Raw genomic sequence first — 18,889 nt, 5'->3', positions numbered from 1 at the left:
TTGACTCAGATTTACACTCTCGCCTGATATAATCATTTGTAACCCTGTCATACTTTGATTTCCCACACATTTGTCTAAGGGATCGCATTTCAACCGCATTCACTCGGCTTTCATCCTTCCTCTGCCAGTTCCATGTTTCACTTCCATACATAAGTGTTGGGACTAAAACTCCGTTGTCAGTAATTTCACATATTTCTTTCTTTTATTTGATTAAAATAGTTGTATTTTATGTTTTTTAGAATGTTTACATTTGAATTGCAATTTTCAGAAACCCCATAAGTCATTTGCTAAATGTCACAAGTCGTACCACTTAGAAAAATAATTTTATAAATGAAGACATGAGTGGATAAAGGTGTTATGTGGCAAAAACAAAAAGCAGAGATATTTTGGGTTAATGTTTTGAACACCAGTACAATTATTGATAACATAACACCTTCATTCGCTCCCAAAATTGGTTTTCTGCTACTATTTGATGATGTAGTTGGCTGAACATAAAATCGTCATCTTTGTAAAAAAGCACACTTTAAAAAAAACTGTGACATTGTGATTTCATAGCGCATTCAAATATAACTTACCCGAGACTGTCTTAATTTTTGATAAAATAATAACAGTCGACCGACTATACATTACGAATATAATATATTACGAAGAAAACATATTTGAACAAATAAATATGACCTATCTAAGGAAAACTATTTCTAGGTGGACTCGGGGAGATACGACAAAAAGGATGACTTCACCGTTGTCATTCAGCCCTTCATGAAGCTCTTTAATCTTCCACGTGAGAAGGAGAGGAGATACGAAGAAGTCATTGACACCACATTTGTCACCCATGACTGTTTTCACTTTTCCCAGAAAGGACATGCTCTTGGTAGGTTACATTTTAAATAAAATATTTGCATTCTGTATTTTGCACAAATACATATTTCAATTTCACAGACATTTTCAAGTAAATTAAAATAATGGGATCAGGGGCTATATGATCGATCATTACAACACAAGTTTTTAAGATCCATGAATTTCAAATTAAACATTCCAATTGAAAAGCTGAACTAAACATGTTTAATAAACCAGTCAAAAGTAATATGTATTAGTGATAAAAGGGAAATTTCAGATTTAGTGCTGCTTTTCAAGTTATTAAATAATGTTCTTGACAGTCCCGAACTTTTAAATTGTGTGAATTTTTATGTGAAACAGCGTGGGACAAGACAAATTATTTCTTTTGCTGTTGATTTGCCTAGTTCAAACTATGCTAAATACTCACCTATTCCACAACTCCACATGTTAGCAAACAAACATGGAAACTTCGATTTATTTAATTTACAAATTAAAATCATTACTTTTTAATCACTTCTTTTCTGTATTATAAAAATGTACTAAGTGTAAGACTTGTTTTACTCTTTATACTATGATACATCGCCTCTGTTACTTCAATACTTTTTAAATTTAAATGCTTTATTTATTATTAATTTGCTGTATACCTATGTTATAATTTCTTATTTAATTTTCCTTTATTATTTCTTTATTTTCTGCTGATTTTATTTTATGTATCAATATTTTCTGTACTTGTATATAGGTGTTTTGTTTCATTATAATTGTTTTTAATATTATTTTATACTTTGCCAATGGCGTAAGCCGTCAAAATACTCGTAAATAAATAAATTACGATCTGGGAAATTGAGTAAAGATTAGATGGTCTCATGGCGTATTGGTAAGTGCATTTGCCTGCCACTAAATTCAAAAAACAAAATGTATTTCAATAGAGATGAAGGACATTTATAGTTAGGTTAAGGTATTTTTAGGGCTTATGACCGGTCATTAGCCTATTTCGATGGGCACTTTACACACCGTGTAGCAATAGCTTGCCCACCACATATCGCACACTGTATCTGAGGACATAAGTCTCCTTGGCGGTGCTCACACACACGAAAAAAAGCTGCCAGAAAAGATTTTCTGCAATCAGGTATCCTTAGCATCTTTGTGCTGAAAGAAATGAATCCAGAAGTACATAATATGCACTTCATTTGATTGAGAAAAGAGGGAAGGGAATTCTTCGCTGGCTGCAATTAAATTGATTGGACATGATCAATTCGCCAAAATGAATTCAAAACTTTTAACAAGACCAGACCCATAACCGTGGATAGTAGCAAGAAGCTCCATTCGATAAGTATAGAAGGGGGAAAGGGACCATACCACAGAATGTGTTCAGAAGATGGATTAGGATAACCGTAGCAGTACGAAGGGACATCAATAATATTAAAAACAAATTATTAGTCATTAATTTTACTATACCTAACCTGATAATCACTGCGTAGTCCAGTGATCGGGAATAATCCAAGAAGATTTTAATCACTGACAGATTGAAGGAAATAAAGAAAGGTAACCCTCCCTGGAGAAGAAGATTTTCATCGCGATTGCCAAACATCAAGAAGCATTTAAAGACATTTTTTTATATCCGATTGAGACATTCCTTCAGTTGAGAGTAAACGGACGCCACCAATAACAGAGGAATGGTTCATGTTTAAGTGGAAATTCGCGGATCGTCGCTGTACCTCCAGACCCAAAAGGGACAAGCCCGTTGGAAAACACTGTGTAACATTCACTATTCTACCTATATTTGAACATCAATTCTTCCATCTGTTGATCTTCGTGAAGTTAAAAGCTGTAAATATTACTTTTAGTGATAATTATTATTTTTTGATTATTTTTTTTTGTATTAATTACAGCAATTTACATTTAATTTTTTAAAGGTACAATAGATTAATTGAGTAGTATAAGTACTAGCAGCCATTGCATTGGTTTGCACACGTTTACATAATAACATTTATGTTTACACTAAGCTAGTGTACCAATTGCGAACCGTGTATAGAAGTGATAATGCACAGCTCACCATTATATTTGACTAACCATAATTATGTTTTATTGTAATTTTATTTACAGAAAAAAAATAAATATAATTACCATTTATTTTAAATCATTTCCAACGTTTGTATTTTTATCGAAATATAAATATAAATTTTAATAAAGCGAGCCCAGCTCCTGCAGTGAGTCAAAAAACTAGCCGATTATTCCAGCTCATTTTTCCATACAAATAAGTATACTTTATTTTGAATGTATTAACCCCAGTGTGGATTTTTTCTCCTAGATTAAATTTGCAGATTACACAAATTATTTGAAGATTCTTGATTTGGAAAACAGTATTTCAAACATTGTTTTTAAGGCCTTTTTTTCTTTGAGATGGTACTTTTGACATAAGACCATAATTACTTTCATATGTCATATTGCAGGACATATAGCACTCCACGCGGCCGTTTTTAGCACTAGTAATTACTAGAACAGTGCGGCCAGTTGACATTTCAATTGAATACCTAATATCGACTGAATTCAAAGTGGTATTTTTTATTTATTTTTATAATTTTTATAATTTCGTGACGCCACAAAATTGCCCCTGAGTAGTGCCTGCTAACGTCACTCAACACAAATATTCTCCATCTGACACATCTGCTATTTACGAAGCCACTTCAGGTGGATTCCAAAACATCCCGAAAGGACTTACGACACTGTATCTCTGGAGGTGGGATATATTAATTACATCTTAATGGCCAGTTAAAAAGGCCGCTCAAGATCGAGTAGAAATGCAAACCCGGGGGATTTAAAACAAGAAAAAGCATACAGCATATTGATTTGAATTAATCGCGTTAACAAGGTTTAAGCATATCTTCTATGCAATAATCTGAATTTACCCTTTCATCTCTGGTGTTCATTTAAAATCGAGTTGTGGTCCCGTGGCTAGTTTCTCGGACTCACAACTCAAAGGTTTGTGGTTCGAATCTCACTCTACTCCAATTTGATTCCCATTTTCTAATGGTGAGTTAATTACAACTCGTTGAAAACGGCCCATATAATGAAATATTTGGGTAAATCATAAGAATGCAAATATTTATTTCTTAAAAAAAAAATATTTGTTTATACATGAATTTTGAGATTATTTTAATATCGTAGGTACCTACCGAAAATCAGAAGGTACAAATTTGATTTTCATTCCTGGAATCCCAAGGTGCGTCTCAATTTTTTTTGTATACGTTGTTAATCAGCATTACACAGAAAAAATCGTTATTAACTTTTGACAGCTGACTGTTTTTTTTTGTTTTAGAGCGAATTCCTGTCGTCCTTATAAATGATATGTAAGAAAAGTTTTAAATTTGAAATATATTTCAGTAAAATTAAATTTATTTTATTAAATAAACATCTACATATATTTTATTCATATATTTACATATACATATAAAAATATGCTGCGAATAGTGTATGAATGCAGTGCCCTATGAACCATGTGGTGTAGAGAGGGAATAATGATGATGATGATTTATATAAAAACACATTTGAAATCATTTTTTTTTAAATTTTTAATTTTTTTTATTCAGAAAACATACTGTCATACATTACAAGTATTAAAAACAACATTTTTTTAACATAAAAAGACCAATTGAGTTTTCATAAATTATGCAAAAGATATAAACATTAAATGTGACAAAAAAATTAAATAAATAAGAATTTCAAATGAGAAAAGAATAATTGTTGACATTTGAGTTTTCCATGGAGGTAATAAATTGAAATAAATGAAAATACCTAATGTACACTCCGAGCCATCCACGCACACACATGAACGCACATATAAAACATATACAAACATATACATTACATGCGGCGCATATACATAGCATAAACCACTTAAGATGCACATTCAGCAACTATCCCAAATAATCGACCCCATGAAGGAATTTTCTGTACAAATGCAATGTGCAGTGTGAAAATGTCTACATCAATACTGAGTCCATTATAATTTCTACAGGTACGTCTAATGAATGAATGGTTTTTGAAAGTTGGTACATAAAAAAGGGAATTTAATCTAGTATAGCGAAGAGGACAACAGAAACCAATATTTTGTAAAAGATTGATCGGTTGATTATCAATTTGAGTTTGTAAAAAATGAACGTTAAATAATTTCTAGACTAAAAGAGATTAAAAATACTACAAATTTTCAAATATTTTTTTATAACAGATAATGTTGATATACACTGGAATTAATTCAGGTATGAAAGGGTTAACATACGACCTCCATTGGGTGAACATACATTATGTCGAGTCACGTTTGCTGTCGATAATAGGTTAATTAACTGTTGAACCCGAAGAAGCGATAAAATGATATGAATGCCAGGTCGGAATTCATTATGTGTACTGAAGATAATATTCATTAAACGATAATTATTGGATCACAATACAATCACGCGGCACCCACATATATATTATGTATATGTATTTAATATCGGTAGTCAGATTGCAGTAGGAACCATCTGTAATTATTTCAGTTTTTAAATTTTCTTTCACTAAAGTCTCAAAGAATTATGTATGCGAGCAGCAAACCACAGTACCTCCAAAAACCCAACTTTTCAGGAGAGGCAAGTTAGCGATTTTTTATACTTTAAACATCTTGTGTTTTTCAATGAGAGGCTTTAAAATAATTTGTTTTCTAAAATGTATAATCACATTACGAAAATACATCTTTTAAAAATGACGGGAGTATTGTATATTTTCTTACCTCTAATTTGGTGTGCAGTTTCAACAAAAAATCAATTACATTAAATAACTTAAGAGTTAATTCCATTGACCAGGTAAAATTGGATGGATTCTGCCCCTTTGGGTTTTCCCTGCGATTGCCCTTTGTTCTTTCATCTCTGACGTTCTGAGCAGTTATTTAGTTTTTCTATTTAGTTTTTCTGCTTAGTTTTTCTGCTTAGTTTTTTTTTCTCTCTATCTATCCTCGCCTCAATTGCATACACCATGATTGATCTGACACACGTTTTGTATATTCGAATCATGTTTTCAATACGTATGTGTTCATCGTACCATACGACATTTCTTAGACATCCAGATGTATACTAACTGAGGTGGATATGTTCTCATCATCATTATGGCTGCATCTTCTGCGTGGCATGTAATGTTAACGACCATATTCACCACTTTCTTAAAAATCACCTCAGGGGCGCTTTACAATTGTATACTCAAACTTACATTCATACTAAACTAAAGTGACACATTACATTTTCTGATTTAAAATTGAAGGTATGATAATCTAGAGAAGTGAGATTTAAGTTAGGCTCTGAACTGACTGGGACTGTCGATGATTCGTACGTTTAAATGTATTGGTTCCAGGCAGGGGGGCCGACAACAGCAAAAGCACGATCTCCAAATAAATCTAGTGTTGGGGAGCGCCGGATTTCGACAAGTTTTCCTCTTCCTAAATCAAATGCTGACCCAAGAGTAAATTTTCTTTAACATGTATTTTCTCTAATACAAAGGTCCGATAGGTATCTTGGAGCCATTTCATGAAGGGATTTGAATACTGCCCAGCAAAGCTATTATTTTATTCTCTCTGGGCTTTTTAACCAGTGCAAATCTCGAAGATGTTGTGAGATGTGAGAATATTTTTTACTCCCGTAATAAGCCTTGCTGCTGCATTGAAAGCAGACTGAAGTTTAATAGTTTGATATTTACTAATTATCATTAATTGCATGTCTGTCGGTAAGGACTTGTAGCTATATTCACTTTCGCCTTAGATTTATAATACGCTACTTGTTTTTAGAGCCACCCATACGGACAAAAACCACTGTATGGTTATCAATCACGAAGTGAGCTACAGTTAAATACAGTAATACAATGAGCTGTAAGCACTTAAATCGAGAATTACAAGTGCAAACCGCAATCGTCCGTTACACGTTTGTCGTTAAACCAAAAACCAAACCAAAAATTTGGAACGCTTTTGTTCAATGCAATAGAGCGAAAGGGCGGCTCTATAAGCGGATAGTCCCATACCTAAGTACTTAGTTCCTAGTTTAATTTATTGTTTTTTTGTCCTAGGATGTCACATATAATTTAATTTATTGAGGAAGAGAAATCTGGTAATAGTTTGAAAAGGTCTCAGAATATTTTGTTTGACACTAAAATGTCCGTTTTATTTTTTGCAGAATCTTTTATTTTATTTAATTTTACTTACATAAACGGCAAAATTTCCTTTTACAAAACTCATAAAATAAACATATTTGTTAAAATTATTTAAAAAAAAAACATTACTAATATTTAGAAACAAAAATTAAATCAAAAAATTATAAAACATATTCAGTGGAAGTTTAAAACCATTAAAAATAAATGTAAAAATCAAATTGAATAATAAAATATTTTAAAGGATAAATATAACAGGAAAATTACAAAGCGATGTTTTCTATAACAGTTATACTAAAGGCTTTATTACTTTTTATCATCTTTGAAAATGTTCAATAGGTTTGATCTATAAGAACAATATCCTACGCTAAATATATCCGATACGTGGTAATAACTATTACCGAGTTCCTGGAGTCTATTTAACACAGTATTACAAGTATACACTGTCCTTGAATTGTTGCTACAAAACGGTGGTACCTGTCTAGTAATTCATCCAGGCACCCTGAAGTTGATGAGAAATAACAGTTCTGGGCAATCCCATGTTGAATGTACAATTTTGAATAAGTTTAATAAGTCTATAATTTTTCTTCGATCGTTAAATTTTAACAAATTTAATGTTTTAAACAAAAAATCGTAATTTAAACATTCATGACAAATTCCAAGTTTAAAATTTATGTAACTTAAGATTTTTTTTGGACGCTTTCCAGAGAATTTTGGTGACAATTATAGTAAGGAGTCTATATTGTAGAGCTGTACTCTAACTGACTTCTCACTAAAATGATGTATACATCAACTTCAAAGCGCATTTTTTTTTAAATTCCTTAGTCACACGTAACACGAAGCCCAATATTTTCAGTGATTTACTAGTAATACTGTTTATGTGACTAATGAAGGATAATTTTTGATCGAGTCGCGGACCAATGCAATTGAAATAGATTTTTGGAAAGCTTGTGGGAGAGTAACAAGCTTCAGTCTTCATCTTAAAGTGTGCAAGAACGCTTGTAGAGTTGCTGACGGAAGGCCAGACCGTAGCAGGCGAGGAGTGTACGCATCCTTGAGTGTTGCGTGTATTAGGTTAATGTGTTTACACCTACGTAATCCTTTAAAGAAACTGCGGCTATCTTTTAGAACAATTGCAATAATTATTATTTCTGTGACATTTATTAGTGAGCCTCTAGCGACGATGACGGAAGGTCCTAAGTGACAGGCGAGGCTTGTACGCATCCTCGAGTGTTACGAGTTACGATTGTGAGGGTGTGTGATTACCCTTTGGTTTTATTCGAGCTTATTTGAGTATTTAATGATTGTGCTGTTCAACTTTTTCAAACTGTTTTCAATTGTGATTTATGTGACAGTGCGAAATTTGAATAAAAAATAGCATTTTGAAGAAACTGCAGCATATCACCCGAGATTGGCGAGATCATCGACCCGAGAATCCTGCAATAGCTGGCGAGAACAGTATTCTATTAAAGAAAAATAGTCCTTCGGAAATAATGTTCGAAATACTAGTTTACAAATATACAATCTTCATATAATATTTGTAATCTGTAAGCTTGTTTTAGTATTAAAAAAGCTGACTTGGGTTAAAGACGTAAAATATAGTACTTTTTTGTATGAATGAATAAGCTGATGTGTTTGGCTAGTTTCATCGTTCACTGAAAACGGGCTTGGCGCTGGGCGCACTTAATAGATATTTTTTTGTCCGAGGATATAAACGATGGTGGTGATTTATAATAAATTACAATTATTTTATTTATGTTCCCATAAACATATTTATTGTAAAACATTATTATCGAAAGTTAAATATAATGATAAGCTGTGCATAATTGCTTATTCGGACAATTCGCCCCTGGTCCATAGTAATTTGTATTTGTGTAAACCGTAATGTTAAAGCCCTAAGGTCGTTCATAAATAAATAAATAAATATTGGAATATCGATATTGACTATTATTGTTTAAAAATTAATTACCTAATTCTCCAATCTTTTTATTCAAAATGTTCGACAGAAAATTTCAAGAATGGAAAACAAAATCTGATAATCGATTGTCCCTTATAAAATAATGTTAAATCTTTTTTACTAAAAGATGCATTTTAATTTCCGAAATTGTGGACTTCCTTTAACTCATGGTTCAAACATTTTTAATGCTATTTATGCTTATTTATTTTCTGTTTTAGCTGCTAATCTTCTGTGGAATAATATGCTGGAACCAGTTGGGAACAAAACCACAATTAAAATGCAGTACATCATGCAAAGATTCGTTTGTCCAACAGAAAGAACTCCTTATTTTTTCACAGCTAAAAACTCCAAAACCTACTTTGCTACTGGACATCAATAATTTTACATTAACATCTAAGTCTTGAAACGTTTTTAAAGAAGTTTTCGTTAAACCAGCCATATATTTAATTGAAAAAAACTCGTAACACACGTGTAGATCAAAAAAATATACAACATACATAAATAAATAAAATCTGTATCTTGGAGGATAAAACACGGCAGTCTACCTTTTACGGTTTTGAGGTAAAAAATGTATTTAATATAAAAAAAATAAGAAGCGATTTTAGAAGTGAAAAATACCCGTGAAAAAATACACAGCCGGAACTGTAAAATATTTTTAAAAAGTGGCCAAAAATGTTTATCTACTAATTCCATAAATTTAATTGCATTTACGAATAAAACATATCTGTATTATTTTCCTCAATTGTAGCGCAACAAAACATTTTTTTTGTCACACACAATGGTAATTTTTTACGTAGCATGACATCAGATCACGCTGAAAGTGCGAAAAAGAATAAAAGCACGGAAAACCCACGAATTTAAATGCCATTTGCTTCACGCTAGTAACGTGTCTATTAATTATACGCCATCGAAATATGTGTAATATGTGATGTCGTTCATAAAATGAAGCTTTCAAATTTACTATATTCTTCGTTACAAACTCAGCTGATAAAGTACTCTTTTATTAACGAACTGATAAAAGGGTATTCGCACAGGCCTGCTTTCGACCTAATGCACCTCAGTCAAAATAAAATGAGAGTTTTCACCAGAGCCCTCACAGGGCACTGCAGATTGAACGACCACCTTGCTAGAATGAAACTTTTAGATGTAGGTTCTGCAGTACAGATGAAAAAACGCCAATGCACATTCGACGTGAATTTTCATTTATTTATTTATTCAGATATTTAAAACATTACAGAAAAATATACCCAATTCAATCTAAATACAATAATAATTCACAAATTATATTAAAAGTTATGTTATTTTAATAATATACTCGTAACAAAAGTGTAAAAAGAAAAGTTATAAGTTAGAAAGAGCTTTCTTAAGAGAAGACTCTCTGTCATGAAATATGTTGACATCTGAGGTGACGCAATTAAGTAGCAAGATTACTCTACCAACCGACATAATGGCAGGTTGATTCTGCATCGTGGTAGGTAAAACGTTCGATGCTATCTTTGTCGAAGATAGTTATCAGGTACGAACAGACCTACATCCATCAGAATTTCTGAGTTACATATGCGACCACCAATCACATGTAAAAAGTGAACACCCAAATGAAGGTCCCTCTTCCTTCATAATGACTGATAGCCTAGCATCCGCAGTAAAAAGTCGGTTGGGAAGGGTCAAGGATAATACTCGTATCCACACTATTTTAGGTACCGATAGCGCAGAATTTTTTTCTGCACTCTCTCCACCATCAAAGAGTATTGAGCCTCATGTGGCTACCAAATAATGGAATTAAACTCCAAACGCCTTCTTCCCAAGGAATTATACAATGTCTTTATAACCTGAGTGTGAGAAAAGATCTTGGCATTTCTATGAACAAAACCAAGCATTTCAAGGGAGTTATTACATAGATTAACTATATGAAGGTTAACAGATAACTGAGCGGCAAACAACACCCTGAGATCTCTGGACGTTGAAGCCCTTTCAAGCCTCACTTTGTCCATGAGATAACGATAGTATATTGTTTTGGATGCTCTTGTACATGCCACTACAAAACATTTGGAGACATTAAAGAACAATTTATTTTGTTTGCTCTATTGAATAATATTTTGAAAGTCACACTGAAGTTTAATACAATCTGAAGAAGTCTGAATTTAACAAAACATTTTTAAGTAGTCAGCAAATAAGAGAAAATTACAAAATTTTATGACTTTACCAATATCATTTATAAAGATTATAAATACTATTGGTCCCAAATTAGAACCTTGAGGAACTCCTGAAGAGGTATTAAATATTTCAAACTGATACAGTCCGTATGACACATATTGCTTACGATCAATCAGATAATTTGTGAATAGATTCAAAAGAATGTCACTCAAGCTAATCCTCTGAAGTTTCAAAAGCAAAAGTTGATGATCCACCTTATTAAAGGCTTTGGAAAAATCGTTATACGAACAGTCTACTTGAGCATGTGATGCTTTACATCATAAAATAAGCCACATCACCCGCATTCTCAGGGGACCACTGGTTTAACCTGAGGATGTTAAAGAGCTCGCAAAATGAGAACTCTCGCCTTCCACTCAGTAGCCAGGTTCTTTAAAGACCTGGGCGTGTAAGGCGAGAACTATTCACGGGGACTAGTAACAATAGATCTTTATAGGTCAAAGTGACGCCAGGAGCTTGTATAACACTGACTCTCACCGTAAAGAATTAGAATTATACTTTTTTATGGTGCCTATTTGTTCAATTATTATTTTTCCCTTAGAAGAAAATAAATGTTCATTCTCTGGGCTGTAATTTATGAATTCATAACACGTATCCAACCAACGGACGTCAAAAACATGAAAATATCACTTAATTCAAATTACATAACATATGAATATATATTTTTTTAAATTATTACCTTTGTTGTATTTCGTATTGGCAATACTGGATGACATCAAGACCAATAATTAAGTCGCAACATAAAAAAATAATGCACACATAAATACTAAAAATAAGTGACGTGAGCAGGCGTTACTTAGGGGGCATTATTTGTGTCCGCCTCGTGGTCTAATGATCAGAGCATTTGCCCACCAAGAAAGAAGCCGAGGTTCGATTCTCGAAATTAAGTATTGATTTAATAATGTATTTTTAAACTATAATTTTTCAGTCTCTGATCTGGCAAACTTACCTTCATGTGAAAAAATAATGAGATATGCTGCCATTGATGTGCCAATTCAGTGCCCTATGCACTATTGAGTGCGAAAAAGGGAACAATAATGTTGATAATATGTAGTTAATTAGTGTATTAGTTGTAATTATCAATTTGAAAAAAAAACAAGAAAAAACCAAATCTTTGATGAAAATTTGTTTGAAATTTAGTGCATAGTAATTATCATAATAAATTTGTTATAGATAAGATATTATATTTGCATTTATCCAAATGATTAAATTAGGTTTTTACCGAAACTATACGTTTATTAAATGATTGTCTTTTGTCATTTAAACAAAAAAATTCTAAGCTAAAGTTTGAAATCAAATTACCAAGACAAATAAGACTTTTAATTTAATGATTTTTTTGTGTATTTTTATTGTAATTTGATTCAGTTTTTACTAATTTATTTTTTATAGATTATCACTTGAATGATCATCTTGGAAACCTTGATAAAAACATAAAAAGTAGAAACTAAATTGGCCCATAATTTATAGTCACATTTCAGAGAAGCATTTACTAATCATAATATGTTATGTTGAATGATCTGTATTTATTTATAGAAAATTACTTAACAGAACCCAGTGTCTACGTTTTTTTTTACAAATACAAATATGCACATATATATATTGACAGGCTCAGAATTTTGCTAGGATATAGTTTTTCTAATTTAATAAACAAAGTAATATAATTCAATAAAATTATAATAATTTTACAATGTACTTTATTTAAAAGTCATAAATAGTCTGACAAAACATTTTATAGATTTTAAGTATTCTAAGTCATTTTGTAATTGTTTAAGTAGAAGTATTATTTTAATTTTAGGTTCTGCATATTTTTATCAAAATAATATTGTACAAAAACATGAACATTATGTAAATTTTAAGGTGTGCATATGTTAAACATAGGTGAATTAAAAAAAATTTAATCCAAAAAATATTTCAGCTTTGAGTTTTACAATTCGATAAAGATATCTTCCTTTTTTAATAAAATTTAGTTGCCAAAAATAGGTTTTGTTTATTTTGTCGAACTAATATCTGTACCTCAGAGGCAGACGGATGCAAATCCAAACGTCAAATGTTCAACTCAAACCGAAAGAATCTACGATCTCTAAGTTATTTCTAATAATTTGTAGCATTAATTTGTATTTAAGTATCTCAATACATTGGTTTTTTCATTATAAGAAGTGCATTTCTTGAAAATCAACAGACTCGGTCATAAACTGGATACGAAAATTGAAAAGTCATTTCATCAAAATCTGGATTTGCATCCGTCTGCCTCTGAGGTACAGATATAATTTTTACATTTTCGAACATACATGGGCGTGTCAAATGATTGGCATATTATATTTAAATATCCGTTTTTTTGACAAAACATAGAAAAACATTCATATGATGAATTATTGTCAATTATAAAAACAACAAATTGCTGATGCTAAAGTTTTTCTTGGAAATTGGGTTTAAAATCTTCGAGGATTCCTTCTCTAAAAGTTATCCATCCCTGTTGTAATTTGTCAATATTGATTACTCCCTAGGGGTGAAATCCAGTTATTTGTCTACAAACATTTGGACAAGCTCCAAGTATTGTAGTAAAAAAAAGTGGTATTGAATCTTTTTGTTTTTTTTTTCAAAAAGATTTACATAAAATAAAAATATTAAACAGTGTATTGTGTAACTTCTGAAAGATTCCCCAAATCGCATTTTTGTAAAAATATGGTTCTCCTTCTCTGTTGGTGTCAGTTTTTATTTTTATTTTTAGTAAGATATTATTAATCCGTAATCCAAACTCATTAACCAACCTTTAACATAAAAAAGGTATGTAAATAAAACTCTTGGATATCATAAAATTCGTATTCAATAATAAATTATTTCAAATGCATTTTATTTTTTAATTTAATTGACAATGCATTTGTGTTTTATTTATTATTTTATTTGAATAAACACTTGACAAATAACCTGTTTTTTCTTTAAAGGAATAACGTGTGAAGCTTCTATTTTAGAGACTTGTGAGCAGGAGGGAAAGAGGGAATATGGAAGGAAATTATGGAAAATACACCACAGCACCCAGACTAATCGAGAGTTTTAATTAGTTTTCCATCTGTCAGATTGTCAAAGTAAACACAATTGACATTTTATTAATTTTTTTAAATAATTTTTTTTATATTTTTTTTTATTTTCTTTTATTCAGGAAACATACAGTACAGTTACAAAGTTTAATATTTTACACAATTGGACTTAATTCTAATGGACCAGTAAAGTTTCCATATTAAAAAGCAATTAAACCTAATGTTAATTATGAAAGTATAAAAAAGAGAAGGAAAAAGAAAACATAAATGAAAGTTGTTTAAAAATTTAAATTTAAGTGAAAAAAATATATTTTAAGGTTTGTAGTTTGAAGTGAGTATTTACAAATGGAAATAATATTAAAAATGAAGAAAATTTGTAAGAGTAATTAAGAATTAAGAATGGAAATAAAGAATGATAAACATGCTCAGATGTAAAAGTAAAATAAAATAGTAATAACATTTTTTTTAAAAAAGGAAAAACATAAACACATATTTATTTTAAGGGATTCAAAGAAACGATGAGAAGAATCTTTAAGTGAAATATAAGACAGTAAATTTAAATTTAGGTCAATTTAAAAAACATCTTCAAAATCCTTCCAAATTGCATTGTAGTATTGGCAAATACGCAATTTATTTAAACATATTTTTATTTCTTCTTTTTTCGCGATCATATATGCTTGCTTGTTTATTAATTTAACTTAAATTTGTCTTTCTTGCTTACCGTAACACTTTATTTACTTTGTTTGCTCTACAGAACTTATTTCGTAAGCTTACGTAATCTATGCATTTTTTTGTTTTTATGCTTACTGTTTTTTTTGCATACCTTTGTTATTATTGTTTTTTTTTTACTTTGCAAAACTTTTTATTATATCCTTTCTAACTAATTACACATTTTTTTCTGTATATTCTGGTGTTTATTATTTAGTATGTATTTTGTTTTTATTTTTTGTAAATGCGTTTTGGGCGTTAATGAACAAAATAAATAAATAAAATAAATATCAACTGTTGTCCACACACTAAAAACTGGACGATTAATTATTAAAATTGCCTTGCGAGTAAGTATGAAATTAAATTCCTTAACAAATTACATCAATAATTAAAATAGTTAAATAAACTATTTGGAATTTCATTATATTATGAAACGAATTGAAGTTTTGTTTTTAAATTGAATATCACACTTTCCATGCAATCTACAGTTACTGATACATACGGGAATTATCTTTTAATATATTTCAGATTGTATTAGCTGACCACAATGATCAGTGTCTAATTAAAAACATATTGATTTATATGTAAGTAAAATTTCAGTGAAAATACTATTAATATATGTGGCACTACTGGCAGGTATTCTAGTCGGCCATATCAAGTTAAGTAAAACAAGTAATGCATATTTTCTAACAATGTTTTGAGTATGTCCAAGTGATTGTAGATGGGCTGGATTTCTTTCCCAGGAAGAAATTTACATCTGAAGTCATTTAAATGTTTAAACATTGGCAGAATGGCGAATGTTACACAACGTGTGAAGTGGGCACAGATCATACGCCCTGTAAATACCTAGACTTTCATATTTCTTTCTCAAAAATGTTTTCCGTGTATGTTGCAAAAAAATAGATCACATAACTCCCAAGCAAGGACATCCAGCCTATCTACAAACATTTGGACATTCTCGAAACATCGTTAATATTATAATTTTAATATATTATTGTAGTTACCTGCATATAACGTTATGGGTAGTATAATTATTTGTTCAATTTTGTTACAAAAGTTGGCCTATAAAATGTAGTCACAATAAAACTCTCGAACGACTACGATCGTACGATTAAGCAAAATAAAATTAAATACAGCAATATTTGTGCGACAATTAATTTTAGATTAATTTGGGAGCGTAGAAAAAACAAAAAATATATAAAACGATATGAAGGTATGTAATGTGCCATCTTATATTGAATTATCATTTAGTTTAGAAACCTGTTTCATTACTTTTTATTTTGACAGATATTTATTTATTTTACGATTGATCGTAAAAACCGCATTGTATTAATTTTGAAAGTCTACAAATTTACATGACTTATAATCTTTCATTGGCTCATTTAAGTGATCACTTTGAGCACTGTTTATCTCACTATGGTGCCTATTATGCATCGGATGCATATTTGTTTGATTATTGCATACTTTGTTCTTTTTATAAGGTATAATAACTAAAACGTTTATCTATGCAGGTGTGATTATTATATATACATCTTAGACTTAGACTCCTATTACAATGAGAAAATGTAAGAGTTATTTTCATTGCAACAAAGAGAGAAAAAAAATTGAGAAGGGAATATGAAAGTCTTGGCATTTACAGGGCTTATGACCTGTCATTGGCTGGTTTAGTGTGTTAAGTTCCTACCGATTGTAGCGAATTTCGATCTTAACATCTCTCTAGGGAGCAAATACATACTATCTGCAAACATTTGGACATATTCAAAACATTGTCAATCTAACTAACTGGTGTAAGAAGTACAAAAATTAGAAAAATTAGGCGTGATAAGGAAATGTCCATGTTTGAAGATGGGCAAAATGGTAAATTTTAGACAGTATATAAAGTGGCCACTTAAAGCAGCCAATGGCAGGTTATACACCCTGCCTAGACTTCCATATTCCCTTCTGAAAAATGTTTTCCCTCTCTATTGCAACAAATTTGAACCCAAATTACTCCCTGGGAAGGAAATCCAGCCTTTCTGAAAACATTTGGACGTACTTAAAACAGAATTATATCAAATTATCTATAATGTAGTCTTTCCTGATTCGCAATGACACACGTGCCATGTCCGCCTAGATTATGCCATAATTATACCTTTGTAAATTTAAAATGGTTTAGATTAAGTGTTACTTTATAATAAATACTCAATAATGCCAATCTGTTAGGGCTTTAATAAGCCTGTTGATTAGCCAAAAAAAATGTAAAATCGACATCTTTGTACGGAAATGTGTACATTTTCAGAAAAACTTCATATATATTTGTCAGTAACCTGAAATTAAATACGTTTTTTATGTTTTGAATTTTTCTTAGAGAAAAAAATATTTTAATTTATGTGGAACATGGCCCAATTGGCTTAATCAGCGATATTTTGTACTTTAATACTTATTTTATAAAGCAATTGAATGAGGAATTTCGGAAACGCACGGTAAAAATTGGAGCATTAAATTTTACGATGATGTTTTTTGAGAATGTAGGAAAAAAATTATAAAAATAAACTACTTTGAACGACCTCACTATTTCTGCCGAATCAGCCAATGATAATTTTGGCTTAGTTTAATAGACCAGTAACAAATAAATTAGTTAAAAACCACTCAACTTCTTTATTTTACAGTTGCTAGAAGTTCATTGTAAATTTATACACATAAAATTACAGGTTTGATTGTCATACTTATTTGATAGATCAATAATTAGTTTAGTTGCTCTCCCGACATTGTCAGATGGATATGGTTTTATTGGACGTTTATTTTAATATTTAATCGAATAATGAGAAAATTTTACTTTAACCTGTTATTTGTAAATTGTTATAAAAAATAATATGTATAAACATAAGCTATATGGGCGTTTATAAGTTAATAATGGCCCAAAATGTAAGAAATTAGATAAACTAGAAATACTTCTAATAAATTGATTTAAAACAAAACAACAAAAAAATCTTTAACTATCAGTTGATGAGTGTGTATTTTTTTCTAATATGTCCCTAACATTAATTGTTTCATTCACCAAGCTAAATAATCTCCTTTATTTTTTTTTTTTTTAAATTTCACTTACAACTCGTGCCTAGCCAAAATTGGTGTTTAAAAATCTTGTAAGAATATTTGACGAAACCCATGAATAGTTATATTTAATATTAAAATAATTATATCATAAAAATACATCCAGGAACCATCTTCAACAACTTTTTGAATCCTCCCCCCCACACGCGTTTAAATTTTACAGCCTATTAGTATACTTATATTTCTTACCTGTATATATATATAAACCTTTTTTATTGAGTTTAATGTACTGCGCCCTTGAAGTGATTACTTATGAAAACGGCGCTATAAAAATTGCCAATATATATGAAAATCTTTCTTATTTGATTTCAAATATCTAAATAAGTTTATTGGTTTTAGATTTCAGAAAAATGTTCGTTTTTGATGATTTTCCTACATATGGGGGTTTACGGTGAATCACAAGATAATGAATCAAACAAGGTATGTATTCATTTACTTGATTTACACTTCTTAATACTATGTATATATTATGTATCCAATTATGATAGGCACATAATACATATATCGTCGGTTGGCGTGCATTACCACCAATCCACTAAATCAGAGACAGTAAAAACTGTTTTTCAAATCAAATCAAACCATTGACGTAATGACACTTAACTCATGCCATAAATTATATATTTAATCATGTTATTTCACAAAATTTATGCCGATTCAATCAATAATACATATGAATTCCCTAAAAATTATATGTGTACGCATATGCAGTTAAATGTTTTAACACGCGATAAAAATTAGAGCATTTAATCAAAAAGTCGAAATTTCTCGAAAATGTATGAAAAAAAAAAGAACCATTTTGAACCGTCAAAAGATCTAGCGAATAATAACTTATCAATTATAGCGTTGTTATGGTTTTGACAGATTTCCGATTTCCAGGTAACTATTTTTT

General features: G+C 30.5%; 1 protein-coding gene across 3 annotated transcripts in view; it reads left to right on the top strand.

The window, feature by feature from the left end:
* LOC148271430 (phospholipase B1, membrane-associated-like) overlaps nt 1-18,889 on the top strand; it is a 65,280-nt gene that overhangs the window by 25,085 nt on the left and 21,306 nt on the right. For 2 of the 3 annotated variants that reach the window (XM_088241400.1, XM_088241399.1), the window contains exons 6-7: nt 703-871; nt 18,340-18,420. In XM_088241400.1, coding sequence (XP_088097526.1) covers nt 703-871; nt 18,340-18,395 — 225 coding nt within the window. In that variant the 3' untranslated portion in view covers nt 18,396-18,420. Of the gene's footprint in view, nt 1-702; nt 872-9,174; nt 14,417-18,339; nt 18,421-18,889 lie in introns of those variants that run through there. The other variant, XM_088241398.1, reaches the window with a different exon arrangement.

The sequence above is a fragment of the Micrasema longulum genome, unplaced genomic scaffold (assembly GCF_059751315.1).
Source record: "Micrasema longulum isolate JH-2025_06_02 unplaced genomic scaffold, ASM5975131v1 h1tg002880l, whole genome shotgun sequence".
Classification (NCBI taxonomy): domain Eukaryota; kingdom Metazoa; phylum Arthropoda; class Insecta; order Trichoptera; family Brachycentridae; genus Micrasema; species Micrasema longulum.
Note: the sequence above shows the minus strand (reverse complement) of the source record. Positions and strands in the feature narration are given on the sequence as shown.